At 55.2% G+C, this 18,073-nt stretch overlaps 1 protein-coding gene across 1 annotated transcript in view; it reads right to left on the bottom strand.

Annotated features, from left to right (window-relative positions):
• The window catches only part of MDGA1 (MAM domain containing glycosylphosphatidylinositol anchor 1), a 57,336-nt gene extending 43,400 nt beyond the window's left edge, over positions 1-13,936 (bottom strand). Inside the window, exon 1 of the mRNA XM_042986247.1 lies at positions 13,770-13,936. Coding sequence (XP_042842181.1) covers positions 13,770-13,836 — 67 coding nt within the window. The 5' untranslated portion in view covers positions 13,837-13,936. The remainder of the gene's footprint in view (positions 1-13,769) is intronic.
• Between the last annotated feature and the right edge of the window lie 4,137 nt (positions 13,937-18,073).

Below are 18,073 nucleotides of genomic sequence, written 5' to 3' on the forward strand. Positions count from 1 at the left end.
CACGCGTGCATGCACGCACGCACGCACGCACACACACACACACACACACACACTCCCTTCAGTACATCAGAGCCCAAGTCTGGCTTGGAAGGGATGCAGGAGAGAATGCTGTGTTCACTGGCAGGCAAAACCCATGCCACTAGCTTGGTGTGACTCTTGCCTCTGGCCACTGGTTTCTGCCTCTAAAAACCGAGCAGTTAGGGAAAGGTGACCTCTTAGCCCATTATCTTTGACCTTCCATGATTCCAGGCTGGGCTCCCTATTTGCTCTGTGGCATGAAGGCTTCTCTTGCTCCTTCTCGGCCTCAGGTTTCTCTCCCGAACAAATGATCAGATTTGCCCTAAGATCCCTCCTGGCTCTGACTCTACAAGCCTGTGATTCTAGATCTTCTCTTTGTCTTGCTCTCTGCCGTATCCTCAGTGCTGAGAACAGTGTCTGACACATAGGAGGTGCTCAATAAAATATCTGACTAATTAGTTAATCTCAGGTGGGTAGTGAAGAGACACAAAAATTCACAACAGGATGGAGGTGCTCTGATCTGGACCCATTAGGCCCAGGGATGTTCAGGGGTACAGGCTAGTCTGCCCACGGGAGGAGGTTTGGTTCCTGGAGAAGGAGGTGGACAGAAAGCAATCTACTTTTTCACCCACACAGAATTCTGCCTGCGGAGAGCTAGTCTCAGAGATTGTCCCCACCTCTTTCTTAGTTTTGAATTCAGCAGGTGGGTAGCTAAAGATCATGCCTCTCGTGGCAATGCCCAAAAGACCTGTAGACTCTGAGTTTGTCCTCAGTGATCCCCCAACCCTGCCCTCCCCAAGTGTAAGGCCCCCTTCAATCCATCAGGGAGAGCCTGGACTCTATCAGGAAGGTCTTGGGGAAATCGATGTGCTGGGGTTCTGGTCACAAAATCCTAGGAAGTAAATGAGCAGCTCACAGGTCTGATGGCCGCAAGGGAGAGTTTTTATCCCGGAGTCAGGGCTTATACATGCATCTAGAAGACAGGACCTAAGAACAAAGAGCTCAGCAAAACAGGCTGGATCTGAAAAAGCAAGACCGATGGCTTAGGCAGGATGTCGTACAGCTGTTGGTGCCTCCCCTCTCTGCACCACATCCTCTCCCCTGACCACCTCATTGCACTCTGGCCAGAACCTGCTTCTCTCTGCCTGAGGCCATCTCTGGCCACTAGAGCTTACATTCCATGCCTACTGGGCTAGAAGTACCAGGAAATTAATACCCCCAGGAGCAGCCTTCAACCAACACAGATAGGAGTTGGTGTATACATGCCCCAGCTCCTTCACCATGGTGGGAGAGTGTTTTACATGGTGTCCCAGAGGTCCCCAATGGGACACAGTAGTGACTGGCTTGACGGTGCACCTTTTTTTGGTTCCCTGTCTTACATCTCCATTTCCCTACCAGAGTTTTCCAAGCTCACCTGCCAAATAAACTACCTCACTTGGCTCCTTATCTCGGCATCTGCTTCTGGGGAGCCCAAACTAAGACAGGGAGCCCAAGCCAATCCTGATCACCATGGTGTCCACTATTAAATCTCTCACATGGCCACAACCCAGGACCCTCATACTGCTTAACAATCACACCCACCAACATCACATAACCTACCATGCTTCCCTACCTCCACCCATGACTTCCTTGGAAACTTCCTTGCATGAATACCAACACTTCAAGATCCAACTCATCTGATCAACCAACCTGGGCCACTGGAGGAAGGCTTGAGGGCTGCCAGGTACTCCCAGAACAACCTTCTGGTAACACAGACCATGCTTCTGCTGGCTAACTTGTCAATAACTCTAAGGTGAGACTTAGGCAGTGTGACAGAGATGTTGGGCCTGGTGGGGACTGGCAGCAGTTCACATTGCCAAGCCAACTGCTTCCTCTACCCACAAGGGGGGCCTCCCTGACTTTTCCATTAAGGACTTCTAACATCTAAGCAGGAGCCCTGGGCCCAGAATGAGCCCCAGATCCTACAGTCCAGATGTAATGAGGCCTGGGAATGAGACATAGCATTCACAGGGGTGATGGGAGAATTATAAAGGTGTGGACATAAAAAAGTTTGTAAATACCATGTAGACAGGTCCTGGCTTCTCTTTGAACCTACGAGGTGATACTGGAGAATGAGAAAGATGCAGCTGTAGAGTCCCTTGGCTTTTAACTTCAGCTTTGACACCTCATTGCTGTGTGACCTTGGCAAGCCACTTACCTTCACTGGTCTGTTTCTTCTTGCACTGAATCTCGAAAATCTGCTTCTGGGTCACTACTTAAGGCAACTGCCTGGCAGATGAGCTCACTCCTTGCCACACCTTGAGACCCCATCTCATGGCCTTCCCTCTGTCTACTCTGTGGCCTTATTCCAGAAAGGAGAGTAAAGCCAGGCCTTGCCACCTCCAGCTTGCCTTGTGGGCTTATATACTTTACTGGAAGTTAAAGTGACCTCCCCCAAGGTCCCTCTGCATTTTACTGAAATGCGAGAACCAAACACAGGTAGATGGGGCCACCAGAATCCAGCTCCCTACCTCTACCCTCCTGATGTCCCTCTCAGACATGGGAAAAGGTGCCTTCATGAAGAGTTCCTTAAGAATCACATAGGGAAAGTCTCGGGGCCAAAGAGATGTTCAAGTTCAGCTCAAAGGCCTCAGCTCCTGTATCTTTCTGATAAGAGATTATGTTAAGGTGAGTGGAAATAGGGTCAGACAATGAGAAGTTTCCAGCAACAAGGACCAGAGACACTGAGCAAACAGCAATGGAGTAGCCTGGTCCCAGATGGGTGTGGGCCTGAGAGGGAGAAAATGAGCTAGATCATCACCTCTACAGTACTCTCCAGTCCCTGGCTTCTAGTATGGACCTTCAGTTTCTGGTCTAAAAATCCACAGTGCCCTCCTGGTGGCTGTGAGCAAAAAGAGCTACCTGCTAGTGGAAAGGGGTATCGACCAGCAGAAATGAACAACCTCAAGCAAGTGTGAATGGTGCTGGGGTGGGGAGGAAGGAACAAGAGCACTGGAAGATACAGGGCACCTGGGTGGCTCCGTCACTTAAGCATCTGACACTTGATTTCGGCTCAGGGCATAATCTCACCGTTCATGAGTTCAAGCCCCGCGTCAGGCTTTGCACTGACAGCTCGGAGCCTGCTTGGGATTCTCTCTCTTTCCCTCTCTCTCTGTTTGCCCCTCCTTTGCTTGTGTGAGCGCGCTCTCTCTCTCTCTCTCTCTCTCTCAAAATAAATAAATAAACTTAAAAAAAAAAAAAGGAGCACTGGCAGATGGGAAACTAGACCCCTCATGAATGTCTCGGTGACCCTAAGCAAGTCTCCTCCCTATGTCTCTCCTCCCTATGTCTCTTCTGGGCATCCTCAGAGCAGCCAGAGCCCCTGAGCTAGGCTGGCAGGGAGGGGTGAGAGCAGCGCTGACATCCATCTAAATCCTCTCTCATTTCAAGAAATGCCAACTGGCCCCAAGGTAGGGATTTGTGGTAAAGACTACTCATTACCTACCCAATACCCATTCTCCACTTCTTTCTAACGTAACCTGATATTTTCCTAGGTGACAATGTGCCCATCTAAAAGACTACATGTCTCAGCGTCCCTTGCAGCTAAGAATAGCCAATGGGATGCAAGCAGAAGTCACTGGGAGGGGGCTTCTGGAAAAGCTCTTTAATAGAAGCTGACTCAGCTGGCAGGTCCACCCTTTTAAATGTTCCTCCTTTCCTCCTGCCTGGAATGTGTCACGATGGCTGAGCCCCAGCAGCCCTTTGGCGACTTTGAAGCAAAATGCTCTAAGGCTGGAGTTCTTTATGCTGAACGTGTGTGTGTGTGTGTGTGTGTGTGTGTGTGTGTGTGTGTGCGCATACACACACACACACACACTGATGCCTGGTTCCTACTCCCAGATGTTCTGATTTAACTGGTATGAGGTATGACCTAGGCATCAGGATTTTTAAGCACCCAACCTGGTAATTCTAACACGTGGCAGAGTTTGAGAAGCACCATTGTAAAGAGAGCAGAGCAATAAGATGGAAAGAGAATGGATCTGCATTGACCAGGGAGTCACCATAGCAGTCATGGATAGTCTACCTCTCGACTTAAGAAAGTCAGCTTTAATTTGTTGGAGGCTCCATAGTCAAGACTTTGTTTCTAGCAACAGAATGTGATGTCTATCTGATATAAGACTGAGGGTCCTCAGCCAACCCATCCTCCACAACACAGGCTGGGGAACAAAAAATGGCCAGATACTTCCTTCAGGAACCTCACATGTGGGGCAGCAGGCAGACCCTAGACTTTGCACTGGGCAGGCTTGAGTGCAAATCCTTACTCCACTACCTGCTAACCCTACAGCCTTGGGCAAAATCACTCAAGCTTCTCCAAAATGAGGGCTTTGGAAAGGACTGCACTCTCCTGCTCCACTGTGAGCTCCTCGGGGGCAGGTGCCCTTCACCCCTGCAGCCACGGCACCCACTACCCTTCCAGACACTCGGCAGATAGATATTCATTAAATATTTGCTTGGTTTACACTGAATTGCTGTGATGTGGTCCAGCTCTGAAATTTTCATTTTTCTCTAAACCAAAAAGAGAAAAGAATAAACAAAAGGGCAACGTTTCAACATGGTAACAGAATTTACCTACTGAAAATCAATGAAAACAGCATTTCTGGGGCAGTTTCTTTCAGGCTCTCTAGGTTCGGGACTGGAAATCCCGTGGTCAGAAGCAGAGGGAGGGGCCAGTCTCCCAAAGATCATGACCTGCACTTGCCAGTTAGAACTCTTAAACTAGAAAGCCTCCCTGCTCCTAATTTACAGAATAATAAGCATAGGGTTTTTTTTTTTAAAACCCCAGGGTCCAGAGCTTGGCTGAAACAAAGCTTGGGCGGTGACCTAGAAAACCCAGAAATGCCCTCAGAAAGCCCAGGGGAAGAAGACATCTGTTTGGGCCTGACTCATTCGGATGCACTGTCTACACCAGCTGTGCCCGAGAATCGAATGGAGAGCTCTTACAACCACAGCTGCCTTGATGCCACCTGCAGAGTTTCTGAATCAGGAGGTCTGAGGTGGAGCCGGGCATCTGTCGTTGAAAAAGCTCTCCAGGTGGTTCTGCCATGCCCCTGGGGTTGAGAACCACTTCTCCACGCAGCTTCCAGCCCTCCAGATAATCAAAGTCTATTTCAGCAGAGTTTCTTGGACTGGAAAGGAACCCAGAAGAGCGCGGGGTGGAATCTCCAAAGCTGGCCAAGCAGCGTCCTCATGCCTGCCCAGGTCACCACCCACTGACCCAGATCGCCCACCCCTGCAGCCCAGCTTCCCACAGGCGGAAGGCCAGGCAAGGGGAGCAGGAATTGCTGTTCAGGCCCTCCCTGGCCCGCCACGTTTCTCAAAAGCGCAGCCCGCACCTCCTGCTTCAACAGGCCACCCACACCCGGGGCTCCCTACCATCTGCCTGCCACCCCCTCTGCTCTCGCGAAACAGAGTCCCCAGAGTTCGCCTGAGAGCTTGCAAAGCATTATCACTGTTGGGCTTCTCTGGAATCCTAAGAGGCGGGCATGCCTAAACCGGCCTTCCAGATGGGGAAACTGAGGCTCGGAGGTGAGGCTACTGGGCCACAGCCCCTCACAGGCAGCAAGCCACCTACTTGGCCCTCTATCCCAAGTCTGCCGCTTGAGTCTGACCTCCTTCCTGTATGCCCTTGCTATCCAAAGAGCGACTGGACCAGCAGCATGGGCATCACACCGAGGAGTTCGTTACAAATGCAGAATCTCAGCCTAGCCCCAGACCCACTGAATCAGCATCTGAGGTTTCCCCAAGTCCCCAGAGGATCTCGAGGAGCCCTGCTGCCTCTCTGCCAACCTCCTAGTCCCCAGATGGCCCTTACTCTGTCTCCTCCTCCACCTTAGATGGCCCTTCCTCCCACAGACCCTGGCCCTTCTCCTGGCTTTCTGATCCCTGTCCCCTCTTAGGTCTCCTTCTTCCTCCCTGATGCCTTCTACTCTGTCTCCTCTCACTCCTTCCACCCCCAGGGTGCTGGTCTCAGTCCAGTGCCCCTCACTCTACTCTCTCTTCCCTGGCAATTTCAGTCCACTCGTGATTTCAACCCACATTGTTCTGTGCACATAAATCCACGTGTGCAAATCAGCCTCTTTCAGAATGCTCTCTCTCCTGAGCATGAACACTCGTGTCCACTTACCCCACCACCAGGGCTCCCACACATCCCACACCACAATCCCACAAAGTTCAAAACTGCACGGGCGTCGTCATTAGAATAAAGCGATGTGTTGAGGCCTGGCTGAGTGCCGAGCACAGTGCCCAGGGCTCCCCAGCACGGTCTCATGGCGTGCTTATCACAAACCCATGCGGTGGGCTCGACTACCCACCGCAGTTTACTACTGTCGGCAGTAAACATTCCGACAAGCGGAAAAGCCATGCCTGAGAAAGCTGATGTAACCTTCCAGGCTCTCGTGGCTGGTGCCGGGCAGAGCTGGGGTTCGGCCCTGGTTTCTTACCCCGAATTCCAAGCTCTTAACTACGTCACGCCGTTGCCCTAAACCTGCCTGACTTCTGTGGCCTTTGCTCTGCCATTGTGTGCCAAACCTCAGAGCCATTTTCAGCCCCAGCTCTTGCCTGTGCTCTTCCTGAAGCCCTTTTGGACCATAATGATTGTACAGTCTCATTTCTTGCGTTTTCCGACAATCTCTAACCGGATCCCTTCCCCCACGCCCAACCCCCTAGAGTCTATTCTCCACATGGCAGCTAGAGGGATTCTATTAAAAAGGTGTCAACTCATGTCTCTCTCTTGCTCAAAAGCCTCCCATGGCTCCCCCACACCTCTCAGAATACAAGCCAACATCCTTACATAGCCTTCAAGACTGCAAACAACCAGGCCCCACTAACTCTCTCACGCCACCTCCTCCCCCCGCCCCCTGCATCGCTCACTTTGCTCCAGCCATACTGGACTCCTCGTTGTTGCCAAACAGGCCAGGCAGACTCCTACTCCAGGGCCTTTGCACTGGTTAATCTCCTGCCTGGAATATACTTCCTGCAGATATCCACTGGGCTTCCTCCCTCCGCATCTTCAGCTCTCTGTTCTGGTGGCACCTATACAAGGAAGCCTCCCAGCCACTCTGTATGTGAACTTGAACCACAGTCTACCCCTCCTTGTCCCTTAAGCTCCTTTCCCCTTTTTCATCGAACCCATCACCATAGGATGCATTTTATACTTGTTTACTGTTTACTGTCTGTCTCCCCTCAGCGTGAATGCAAACTCTAAGAGAGTAAGAGCTTATTTCTCTCGCCAGATATCTCGTGTTCCATACAGAGCCTTTACTCCCTGTGGTTCTTGTACCTGAGACCTCCTGTCCATTCTCACAGCCACCACCCTGGATGGAGTTCTCCCTATGAATTCCCCAGACAACCGCGGAACCTCCCAACCAGTCTCCCTCCTCCTGACCATATATACCCTCTTCAAAACACACAGCTGCACAGCAGCCTGAAATATGGCTGACATCAACCCATTTCTCTGCTCAGGACCTTCCTGACAGCTTCTCCCAGACCCAGAATTCCAGCCTCCTACACCCAAACGCAGGCTCCGTAATCCAATATGGGTTTGAGCCCAGCTCCAGCACTTGGACAGGTGACTTCATCTTTCTGAGCCCTCAGTTTACTTTTTTGGTAAAATGGGCTAAAAATGACTCACTCCAAGGGTTGTAGTGACTGCATGTTTGTAGTGAATGCACGTTTGTGATCTCAGCCCAGGCAGTAAACATTAGCCACTGTTATGATTGTTCCTTTGCTGTGCCAACTCTAAGTGCCCATTCTTTTTCAAACGATGTTCCAGCCCGACGGAACAACTCATTACTCCCTGCACAGACCAGGTTCTTTACCCTCCATGCCTTTGCCACAGTGAGCCCTCCATCTGTGATGTTCTCCTCAGGCCTTACTTCTATTCATCGAGCCAGTTGAAACGCCCCCTTCACAAGACCTTGGAAGTAACTTCCTAACCCTTTGAATTCCCTCAGTCCTTTATCTGTCCTTGCCACATGGCATTTACCAAGATCTTCAGGAACCATCTTGTGTGTAACTCCTCTCCCCTTCTCCTTGAGGGAGGAAACTCCATCTTTCCTACCTCCAAATCAGAAGGTCCCCAGCGATGGAGCCTCATGGCCACTTCTTACCAGCTGTGTAACCTTGAGCAGGTCACTTAAGTGTCTGTCTCCTCTTCTCTTAAATGCGGACAATAGGACATGCTATGCTAACCTCTCAGAACCTTACGGGAATCAGAGGCATACGAGCACTGGGTAAAGGCACATGACACTTACTCCCTATGAGGGATTGTTGTAATAACCAATGATTCTCTCGAAAAGAGTCATTCTTCTTTGCATAAAGGGACACCTGAAAGAACCATCACCAAATGCAGGGTGGGATATCAAGTGAGCTTTACTTTCTTCCTTATAATTTTTTGCATTCTCTGATTGTTTTGCAAAGAGCACGTGTTACTCATTGACTGCGGGGGTGGGGGGTCGGGGTAACAATTCCATTGTTTAAAAAAGATTCCTCTGTTATTAAGCATTGGTCTCGACTCCTGTATCGGCATTCAAATGCAGTAGGGTCCCTTAATACCTAGTTCCTGCCATGGGCAGATTGTGTGCCTGCAAAGCAGAGTGTTCTGAGAAGGGGAGGAAGATGAAGAACAGGGGCCACACCCCAGGTTCACAAAGAGGCAGCTCTGTGACGGATACAGTCCCAGGTCTGCACACCGCCCCACCTGGGCAGGATCCCACAGAGCTGAGTCCTACTGCCGAGCTCTCTTGCGGCATGGGGCGCAGCAAGTGTGGCTTTGGCCACAGGCAAATGCCCTGGGACAGGGGGTTGGGTGTGTGGGAGGTGGAGGTGGCCTGGAGCATCAGAAGGCCTTAAGGAGCTCCCGAAGACCCCAGGCTGAGGAACTGGAATAACTCATCCCACCGGGAGACTTGAGGCCCAGGGAGCCCAGAAAAGGCAATGTGGTGGCCAAGCCCTCCCCCTGCTGGCCACATCTGGAGTGGCAGTGCCAGCAGCATCAGGTACAGTCCTTGGGCAGCTACGCACGCTCCCTGCACCTGGGGCCTGGTCAGGCTCAGGTGTCCAGCGGTAGGTAGGGGGCAGGGCAATGTCCTGCCAGGACTGAGAGGCCCAAGGTCCTCTCTCCCAGGCCCCTTGCCTTTGTGGGGTGCAGCACTGCCTGACCCAACATGGAGATGGAAGACAAGAGTGGGGGAGAAGAAAGGCAGAGAAGTGATGAGGAAGGAGGAAGGGAGGAGGTAGCAGAGAGGGGTCCTTCACACTTCAGCCTATCTCACTACTCCCAGGCCCACCCGTGCCTCCTGGGCAGCTAGAGACGCTGGGGCTGCTACCACTGCCCGGATTTCCACCCCCGCCCCCAGGTATTGATTTCCTGCATCATTCATTTGCCGGGCCTTGGCGGCCGTGATTAGCTCCTTCCATTCTCCCTCCGGAGCACTCCCCCTGCCAACAGCACCCCCCCCCCCCCGCCCCGTTCCTCCCTGTTCTAGCAAAGCGGAGCTAATACCAGGCTCTAAAGGAAGCTTTGCCGCCCGGCCCCAGCAACTCACAGCCAAGCCTGGCCAATTACAAGTGGGCCCCTGGCATGTCTCCAGCACACTCCCTCAAGGGTGCTTTCCTGGCTAATAAAATCCTCTCTAACCACCCCCTCACCAGGGCCCCACCACCACCCATGAAACACCGATCCCCTGCCTGCAGTGTAGGATGGGGCACCATGCAGATCTTGACCCTAAGTGGGGCTCTCCAGGCTCTGCTACTGGACCTGGGGAGTCCTGAGGCTGGCTCAGGGGCCAACATCAACTTCAGCAGGGAAAGGTGGAGGGGGGTGGGAAGACAATGCTGGCAAGGCAAAGAAACCAGCCTGACTTGTGGGCACAAGGCTCCATCTCTCTCTCATGCAGTTACCATAACTGGGAAGGAAGAAGGAACAGAGGCTGGAACCTTCTTGAGGACATTTAGAAACCCCCAGAGCCTTCCATTAGCCCTAGGGGACCAGTTTTCTGATGGCATGCCTTCTCCAAGGGCAGGGTTAGATCTGGACAGCCAGACTCAAGACTTGTGGTAGAAACTCTAGTGAGAAATCCCAAGAGTGCCCACAGCCAGGATCAACACCCAGAAGATGGCACTGGGAGACGCACTTCCTGAAATTCTTTCTCTGCACCCCTCAGAGGAGGGGGAAAAAAACCCTGACTTGGTGATAATTCTGTAAGCTATGTTGCTCTTGTCAAATTATTCAACATCTGTCTTCATGTTCCCACAAAAATTAGCATAGGATGGTAGTTTCTGATGACACCTTTGGTGAAATATTTTGACTTCCACCAGTAAGTTGCAAACAACCTGTCTTAAGGATAATGTCAATTCCTACTCCTGCATATTAAATAATCCAGAGGTTTGCTGTGTTTTTGTAAGGGAGTGGAATCCCACTGACCTGCCCTGGCCGGGCGTCCGGCAGCTACGGGGAGAAGCGGAAGCCAGGATGGAGGAGCGGGTGTTTTCTGATGCTTTCCACACACGGGATGCCCTTCCTCCCTCACCTGGCTCCTGCCTTTGCCCAGGAGTAGGCCTCTGGGGCCAGCCCACTCCCCTGGCCGGCCAGAAAACAGACTGCAGAATCCACCACGGAGCACAACAAACCGGGCCAGGAGATTGGGAGGCAGGGAGGGAAGAGGAGATCGGCTCCAAATGGACCATCTGGTCCAGCACTGGGCTGCCGTAGCATCTGTGTCCCAAAGAAGGAGCGAAACCACCTGGCCAGACTGAGAGCACCTCCCCAGCCCTGCTATAGACTGCAGACCTCAGACCCCGGCAACAGGACCCTCAGATGGAAGCAGCCAATAGGCTCTGGACACTTGCCTCCTACCAGCCTCAACAGAGACCCACAGCCCAAGCTAGATAGATCCTGCCGGCTTTGCCCTCCTGCTCTTCTGCCCTCTCGATTCAGCTTCCATGTTAATCTACCCCTCCCTCAGCCACGCAGGGCTAGGCAGAGGGGAAGGGGCCGGGTTCCCTCCCCAGGACACATGTTTTCTTTTGTGCCTTGGCTAAAACCGGCCTCTCCTCACTGCCAAGGCAGCACTGGGCTTTCAGCCTCTTCTCTCTCCTCCTCCCTGAGGTCTCCTACAGCTGCCAGTCTAGGAATCTGTGACTCTCCCTAAAGCAGAGACCCTCAGAGTGTGCCCCACTACCCTGCTGGAAAACATCCTAGACAGACTTCTTGGGGAGAAAGAATTTCAAAAAGCATTTCCTCAACCTCCCCCCACGCCCTGCCACCTGCAACCATGGCCCTTCATTCCTGCAGCAAACATTTGCCGAGCTCCTGCTGTGTGCCCGGCACCATGTTGGATGCCAGGATACAATGATGGACACAAGTGGCCATCTCTCACCCCTACACTCTACTCTTTCTCACGCTGCTTCATCTGCTTTAGGCAGAGAGGGAAACCGGGGGGGGGGGGGGGCAGAAGAACTACGGTAGTACCATAGTTCCCCCTTCTGCTGTCTCTGGCCAAAGCTTCTAGCATCACAAAGAACTCAGCAGCCTCTTGCCATCCTCATTCTCATACTAGATCTTAACCTCTTCCCCATCTATCCCAATAAAGATGCTTCACTCTGCAATTTCCCTGAGGCCCCAGCCTGCCCTGGAGCCAACACCTCAAAGGGAAGATGCAAAGACTGTCACCCTAGAGCCCTGGGGTTGGCCCCAGTACACCCAGCTTGGTTTGCTCTAAGTGGAGAGCAACAAAAAGTGAGATCCAGGCACATGAGGGAGGAGAAAATACAGAAAATGAGAGGCAGATAAGCCAATGGCTAAATCCTGGTCCCCTAGGACTCTGAAATCAGGGTCTACAGACACTGCTTCCATAGCCCCCACCCGACCCCAACCCTGCCCTTATTGCTGGGGTTTCCAGGCTAGGCTCAGAGGGGCTTCCCCAACATGGGCCCTGTGCAGCCCTGGAGAAGTCTGGAAAAGCTGGAGGGGACCAAGGAGAGGGATGACCAGGAGATAGTTCGCCAGATCTGCCCAAGGACACTTAGGGGGGAGGGGCAGAGTAGAGGACAGTAGGGAATAGTGAGGGTTCTCTGTCACCCTCAGAGCCCCTGGGGTGTGGTGAGGAGGTAAAGACCTCAGTGACATCCATCCTTAGGCCACCTCTTAAGGAGGCAGTGAAGCTACAAGAAAACCTTGGGGACAACGAAGAAAAAGAACCCCCACCCCCACCCCAGCCCTCTGGTGTCTTCCTCTGCCCCCGGGGAGGCCTCTGGGGCTAGCTCAGTGGCCTCCTCCCCACAACCCAGCCTCTCTAGGTCCCTGCTACATTCTTCCTTCTTTTTTCCTCTTCTGGCCTATGTAAAGGGCCAGGCAGTAAGAGACACACAAACTAATTAAGAGCAGAGTTTGGCCAGATGCCTGGGCCGGCCTCCCCAGGGAATTATGCCCAAGCCAGCTAGCTGTATAGAGCCAGGAGCATGTCACCTCCCAGACACCCCTCAGGACACCCATGCCTCTCGCGAGGTACCAGGAGGCAACGCCAGCCACCCCCAGAAGGAAGCATTTAACATCTGCGCCCCAGGCTGGCAGCTGGGGGGACAATGTCTCTGCCTCCACACCAACAGAACAGGTCAAACTCTCCCCTGATCTAAAGATGAATAATTAGGCCCTGGACTCAGGATAGAGGGACGGGGAACCCTCCCACCCCACCTATACAATATTAAAAAGTGATCTGTGCAGACCATCCTGCAGTCAGAAGGCAGAGTAAGGGCCACTAGGCCCTGAGACTGTAAGGTCAGGGCACTGAAGCCTACTAGAACTCAGAAGGAGGGTCCCTGAGAGTGGTGAGCCCTGGGGTGATCCTGGACATTGATGCCTGCTCTCAGGACCTCTCCCCAGGAACACCCACGGGAGAGACAGGAGAAGGGGTAACCAGCCAGAGTCCCCTTAGCGCCGGAAAGCGAGGCGTAGGGACGCAGGAGCAAAGCTGCGTGGCAGGAGGCAGAGTTTGAACACGTAGCCCGATGGGTGCGTGCCGTGTTTGCGTTTCCTGGGGACGGTGGCTGAATGCGTCCGTGTATGCGCTCAGGGAGAAAGAAGGTGGGGCTGGGGTTTTGTAGCTGGGAACCGGGGATGGGAAGAACTGGCTCACGCTAGATCCGAAAACGGATGCCGGGGTTTTAGGTGCCCAATCCAGGGGATGCTGGCATCCGCTCTGGCAGTCAAGAAGCGAGTAAAAGAAGCGAAAGCCGCAGCGAGAGCGGGGAAGGCGAGCCCGCCGCCCCGCCGCCGTGCTGGCAGCCAGCTCACCCGCAAGCCGCGCGCAACTCCGGATCGTGCATCGCTCGGCTTGTACTCCGGAGGCCGAGCCAGGGTAGGACTAGGTTTCCGTGCAAGTCGCTGCCCCAGGCTCGGGTTTGGGGTCAGTCGGGATCTCCCGAGCCCACTGGGTGCTCTCAAGGGTTTCGAGTCATTCCGGCCCCCGGCAAGGTTTGAGGAAGTGTGTGCCTCCCCCTGGCATCCCCGGCTTCACGCCAGACCCTACGACCCGTTTCCGTGCTCTGAAACAGCGAGCTCGATCTCCTCGCGCCCTGAAAAGGGCGGGGACCCGGGCATCCACTCCAGAGTCCGAGCCGGGGTCCCCACCAAACCCCGGCAGCGCGCACTTTGCGCCTCTTGCAAAGTTTCCGCGCGGTGCTAAGCCAGCGTGGAGCGGGACGCGGGATCTTACCGTAGACTCCTTGTCCCCGGCAGTGGAAGGGGATCAGCGCCAGAAGTAGAAGGCAGGTCACCTCCATTTTCACGGCCGGTGCTTCATCCCCGCGAGGCGGCGCAGCCCGAGAGGTGGCGGGGGGCGCATCCGCCGGGGCCCCGCGAAGCCCCCTGCGTCCCCCCTTTCCCCGAGAGGCGACAGAGGGGGCGGCGACGGAGACCGGGAGACTGAGGAGGCGGCGGTGGCTGCGGCGGCGACCCGGGTTTCTCCTCCGGCGGGGCCGCTGCCCGCGTGGGGACGCAGGGGGCGCTGGCCCGGCCCCGGGTGCCTTGGCGCGCCCGGCGCAGCAGCCAGCGCCCCGGCCCGAGGAGCCCGGCCGCCGATCTGCCCCGGGTCCCCAGGGCTGTCTGCTCCGTGTGCTGGGCGCCAGGGACCCCTCTGCGGCGGCAGGGGCTCTTCGATCCAACAGGCCACCGACGACTGACAAACTTGTCTTTTTCCCCGCCCAGGGGACGCCCCTCCGCGGAGTGGGGGCTGGAAGGCCCGGGCTTCGCTCGGGTTAATCCGCGGTCTCCAGTCCTGCGGCGGGTCCTGGAGTCTCAGTAGCCCGACCCAGGGGGGCCGGATTGGGCGCCCTCCCAAAGGCGAAGGAGCCCCGGCCCCGGCCCTCCTGAGCGGGGGAGAAGCGCTGGCTGGGCTCGGCCAAGGGGCGAGATCCACGGGTCCCCAGGTCCGCGAAGTTACCCGAGCCACCGAGGAGCCCCGGGGAGGAATCGCGCCCCGGCACCCCGCGGGAATCAGGAGAGCAATTCCAGCCAAGAGAGACCCGGGAAAGCGGGGAAAGGAGGAAAGTTTGAGTCGTTTGAAAAATATTCGCGCTCTCGGCGAGGCCGGGGCTGCGGCGCGGGCGCCGCTCGCCGCCTCCGCTCGTCGCGCTTCGCTCCCGCCGTCTGGCCGCGGCCGTGGCGCTCCCGGTCTCGATGCTCTCCGGAGAGTGGGGCTGCGCCGCGCCCCAAGTTGGTCGTCCCCGCCCCCGCCCGGCGGCCTCGGCCAGCGGGGGCCCCGAGCGGGCGGGGCCGGGCCGGGCTCCCGGGCGCGGCGGCCGCTGGGCTCGGGGCCGCGGGAGCGCTCCGCTCGCTCGGCAACTTGAGCTTCGCTGTGCTGCTTTTTCCCCCCTCGGAGCTTTTCATTCCGCGCTCCCCCCGCCTCCCTCCCTCCCTCCCTTCCTCCTCCCTCCTCCTCGCGTCTCCTCGTTCGGTCTCTCGCTCTCCCACCCTTTGTCGCTCGCTCTCCTGTTTGATTCCCCTCCAGTTAAAAAAAGGAGCCAATTAAAGGCAGCCCAGCTCGCCCGGCCCAGCCTCTGTCCAATTTCCTCGCCTCCCCCAGGACCAATTAGAGAAAACAAAACAGGGCTGGGGGAAGCAGACTGCCTGCTTTCTCCTCTCCTTCTCTCTCTCTCTCTCTCTCTCTCTCTCTCTCTCTCTCTCTCTGCCCCTCCCCCTTCTTTCCCTCTCTCCGCCCCCCCACCCCCCCAGCAGGAAAATGTCAGAAAGCAGAAATGGATCCATCTATCCCGAGGACAGTGGCGGAGGGACGTGGGTTTCGGCGCGGGCTCTGCAGCCGCGCGCTCGCACGCTCTCACGCTCGCTCTTCGCCCGCCCTTGCACACCCAGACTGGCTGCCGAGCCGGGTACACCGATTCCAGTACGCTCGCGGGGCAAGCACGGCCGTTCGCCCCGGGGGCCGAAGCCTGCGGGGCACTGCACACTTTGTAAATGTTTTGCACTTTTGGTGGTTGGAACTACAGCGGAGGTCGGAAGGAAAGGCCAAGGGCCCGCGTCTTTTGGGGTCCTGCAGGCGCGCGAGCCGGCCGCCTGCTGTCGGTCTACAGGGCTGTCTGCGCGGCCCCGGAGTCCCTCCGCCCCCGGCCGAGCCCCCGCCCCTTTCCAGGCAGCCTCGGCCTCTCCCTGCGTAGGGCGTGGGGGCCACCGCCAGAGCAACTGGCTGAGCCGGGGGCGGAGAGCGCACGCTTAGAGCTCCAGCCCTTGCCTCGGCCCACAGGTTGCCAACAGGTTTGTCCGCAGGACCCCGCCACCGGAGCTCCCCGAGGCCACCCACATTCTCCCCGGCTTGCCCCTGTCTCTCCCCATCCTGCCTCTCCTTAGGACCTCAAGCGCCCCCAAGCGCCCCAGGGGCGCACTCTCTTCCGGCAGCCAAGCCCGGGGCCCCCTCCAGCTGCGGGCGTCAGACACTCCGGAACTCCGCTACCTCACCCCGCCCCCAAGAGCTGGGGTGGAGAGAGCGCTCCTCCCAAACGCCGGCAGGGAGGGGGCGTCGGCTGGGAAGCCGGGAGGGCTGCCTCCCCTGCGCCTCCGATCGCGTCCCCCTACCCCGGTCCTGCTAATCTCACCTGCTCCACCTGTCGCCGTTATTTATCTCGGCTTGTGCGCAAGGACTGTATCAGGGCGGCCCGTGGGAGCGCGGACAACCGCAGCAGCTAACAAGCGGGGAGATTATTAACCCTCCTTCCCCCGCTCCCCGGAACTGTTCAGTATCTGGGCTGTGATGGTGGTTACCCGACTCTGCATTTACCAAAACTCAAAGAACTTACACCAAAAAGATTTAATTTTTCAATATGGAAATTAAAACATGAATTTTAAAAAATAATAAAACCCACCCCTTCCCCAGGTCGTTTCCTGCTAGGTCCCCCCCTTCCCCTGACCCTCAAGGGACTGCTCACCGGAGAACGTGACCGGGCAGCAGTGGGAGGTATTGGGAGAAATGCCAGGCCGCCACTGGGGGTGTGCCATCAGTTGGCACCTCCTCAGTTCCCTTTCGGTCCATCCTGGGAAGTCCGAAAACATCTGAAGAATCTTATTTTTCAGCCCCCCTCCAACTGATTGTTCCTTCTTCATCTCCCCCCACCCCCTTCTCTCTCTTTCGTTTCCTGTGGATCCAAGGCTGAATAAGAGGATCCAGTTTAGTGCTGAGCACCTGGCAGATGCCAGCTGAAGATCTGCTAAATGAATGGATGAGTGATACCCATCATAAGGCCAGAGACCACAGACTTAGGATACCCTCCGTACAGCCATCCTTTCTACGCTCCACCCCAAACCAATACCCCAAAGAGAAAAATCCATTTCCTGCTCCACGGGAAGTCTGAAGAGGAAGTGGCATCGATGGAGGGTGTGATGATGAATATCTTATTGTCATCTCCTTCCCATTGTTCAAAAATTCCTAGAAACCCTCACCGCCTCCAGGAAGCTCTCAGGGTGATTCCCCGCTCTCCTTGGCTTCGCCCATTCTGAATTAAATGACCTTGTATCCATGTCATAGGAGACTGCCTTCCCATTTTCCAATTAGCTGGTCCAACCCCAGACAGCAGTTGATTGCTCCTCTTTGGCCTTGGGATGTATTACTGAGGAGCAGGGAACCCCACTGACTCAGCTGACATGCATTTGAGTTTGCCCTCCCTGAACACACACTGGCCTGAAGGAGAGAGAAGACTCATGGTCAGGGAGAGACCAGGAGGAGGGGTGGGGGGTGAGGGAGCCAGGCTGGGATTGAACATTTGCTGTAGCTAATTCACTTGTGAATACTCTGCAGCTAATTGTATGCAGTGTAAATACCTTGACATCCTGTTTGCGTGTGCCTGTAGATTCAGCCATCTCCTCCCCCAAGTGTGCCTGGTCTGCTGCCTCTGACACGGCCCTCTGTCTGGCAACCCCGGAGAAGGGAAAAAGTACTAGACTTGAGAACCATCAGCCCGACGTTCCAGTCCTAACCTCTCTAGGCCTCAGTTTCCCCAGCTGTAAAGTGAGTAGGATCCCTATCTCACGGAATGGTTGAGAAACAGGAGTGGATAAGAGCTGATACCATGGGCCGGGAACTATTCTAAGCCCTACATGTCGGTAACTATTTAATCTTCATAACAACTATGTGAGATGGGGCTGTTATTCTCATAGAATAACATAGAACGATTTAGTGACTCACACAGCTAAGTGGCCAAACCGGGCTTTGACCTAGGTAGCTGGGCTCCACGACACTGCTCTTTCCTACTGCTCTATACTGAAAAGGGCTTAGGTGCCTAGTAAATGTTTTCACAAGAAATGTTTCCTATTCTCCTCACACACGGAGAACAATTCACTGGGCCCCAAATGGGCTGTTGAGGGGTGGGGATATGAGCTCTAGACCACTGGACCTGAGCCCGACTGAGGCTGGGCTGCCTGGAGGCTCCGTGGGTAGCACCTGATGTCAACTCCTGAGTTCCACCCAAGATAGTCTAGGAAAACCCTATTCTGCCCGGAGAAATCCCAGTCCTT

Source organism: Panthera tigris, chromosome B2 (assembly GCF_018350195.1).
Source record: "Panthera tigris isolate Pti1 chromosome B2, P.tigris_Pti1_mat1.1, whole genome shotgun sequence".
NCBI classification, from domain to species: domain Eukaryota; kingdom Metazoa; phylum Chordata; class Mammalia; order Carnivora; family Felidae; genus Panthera; species Panthera tigris.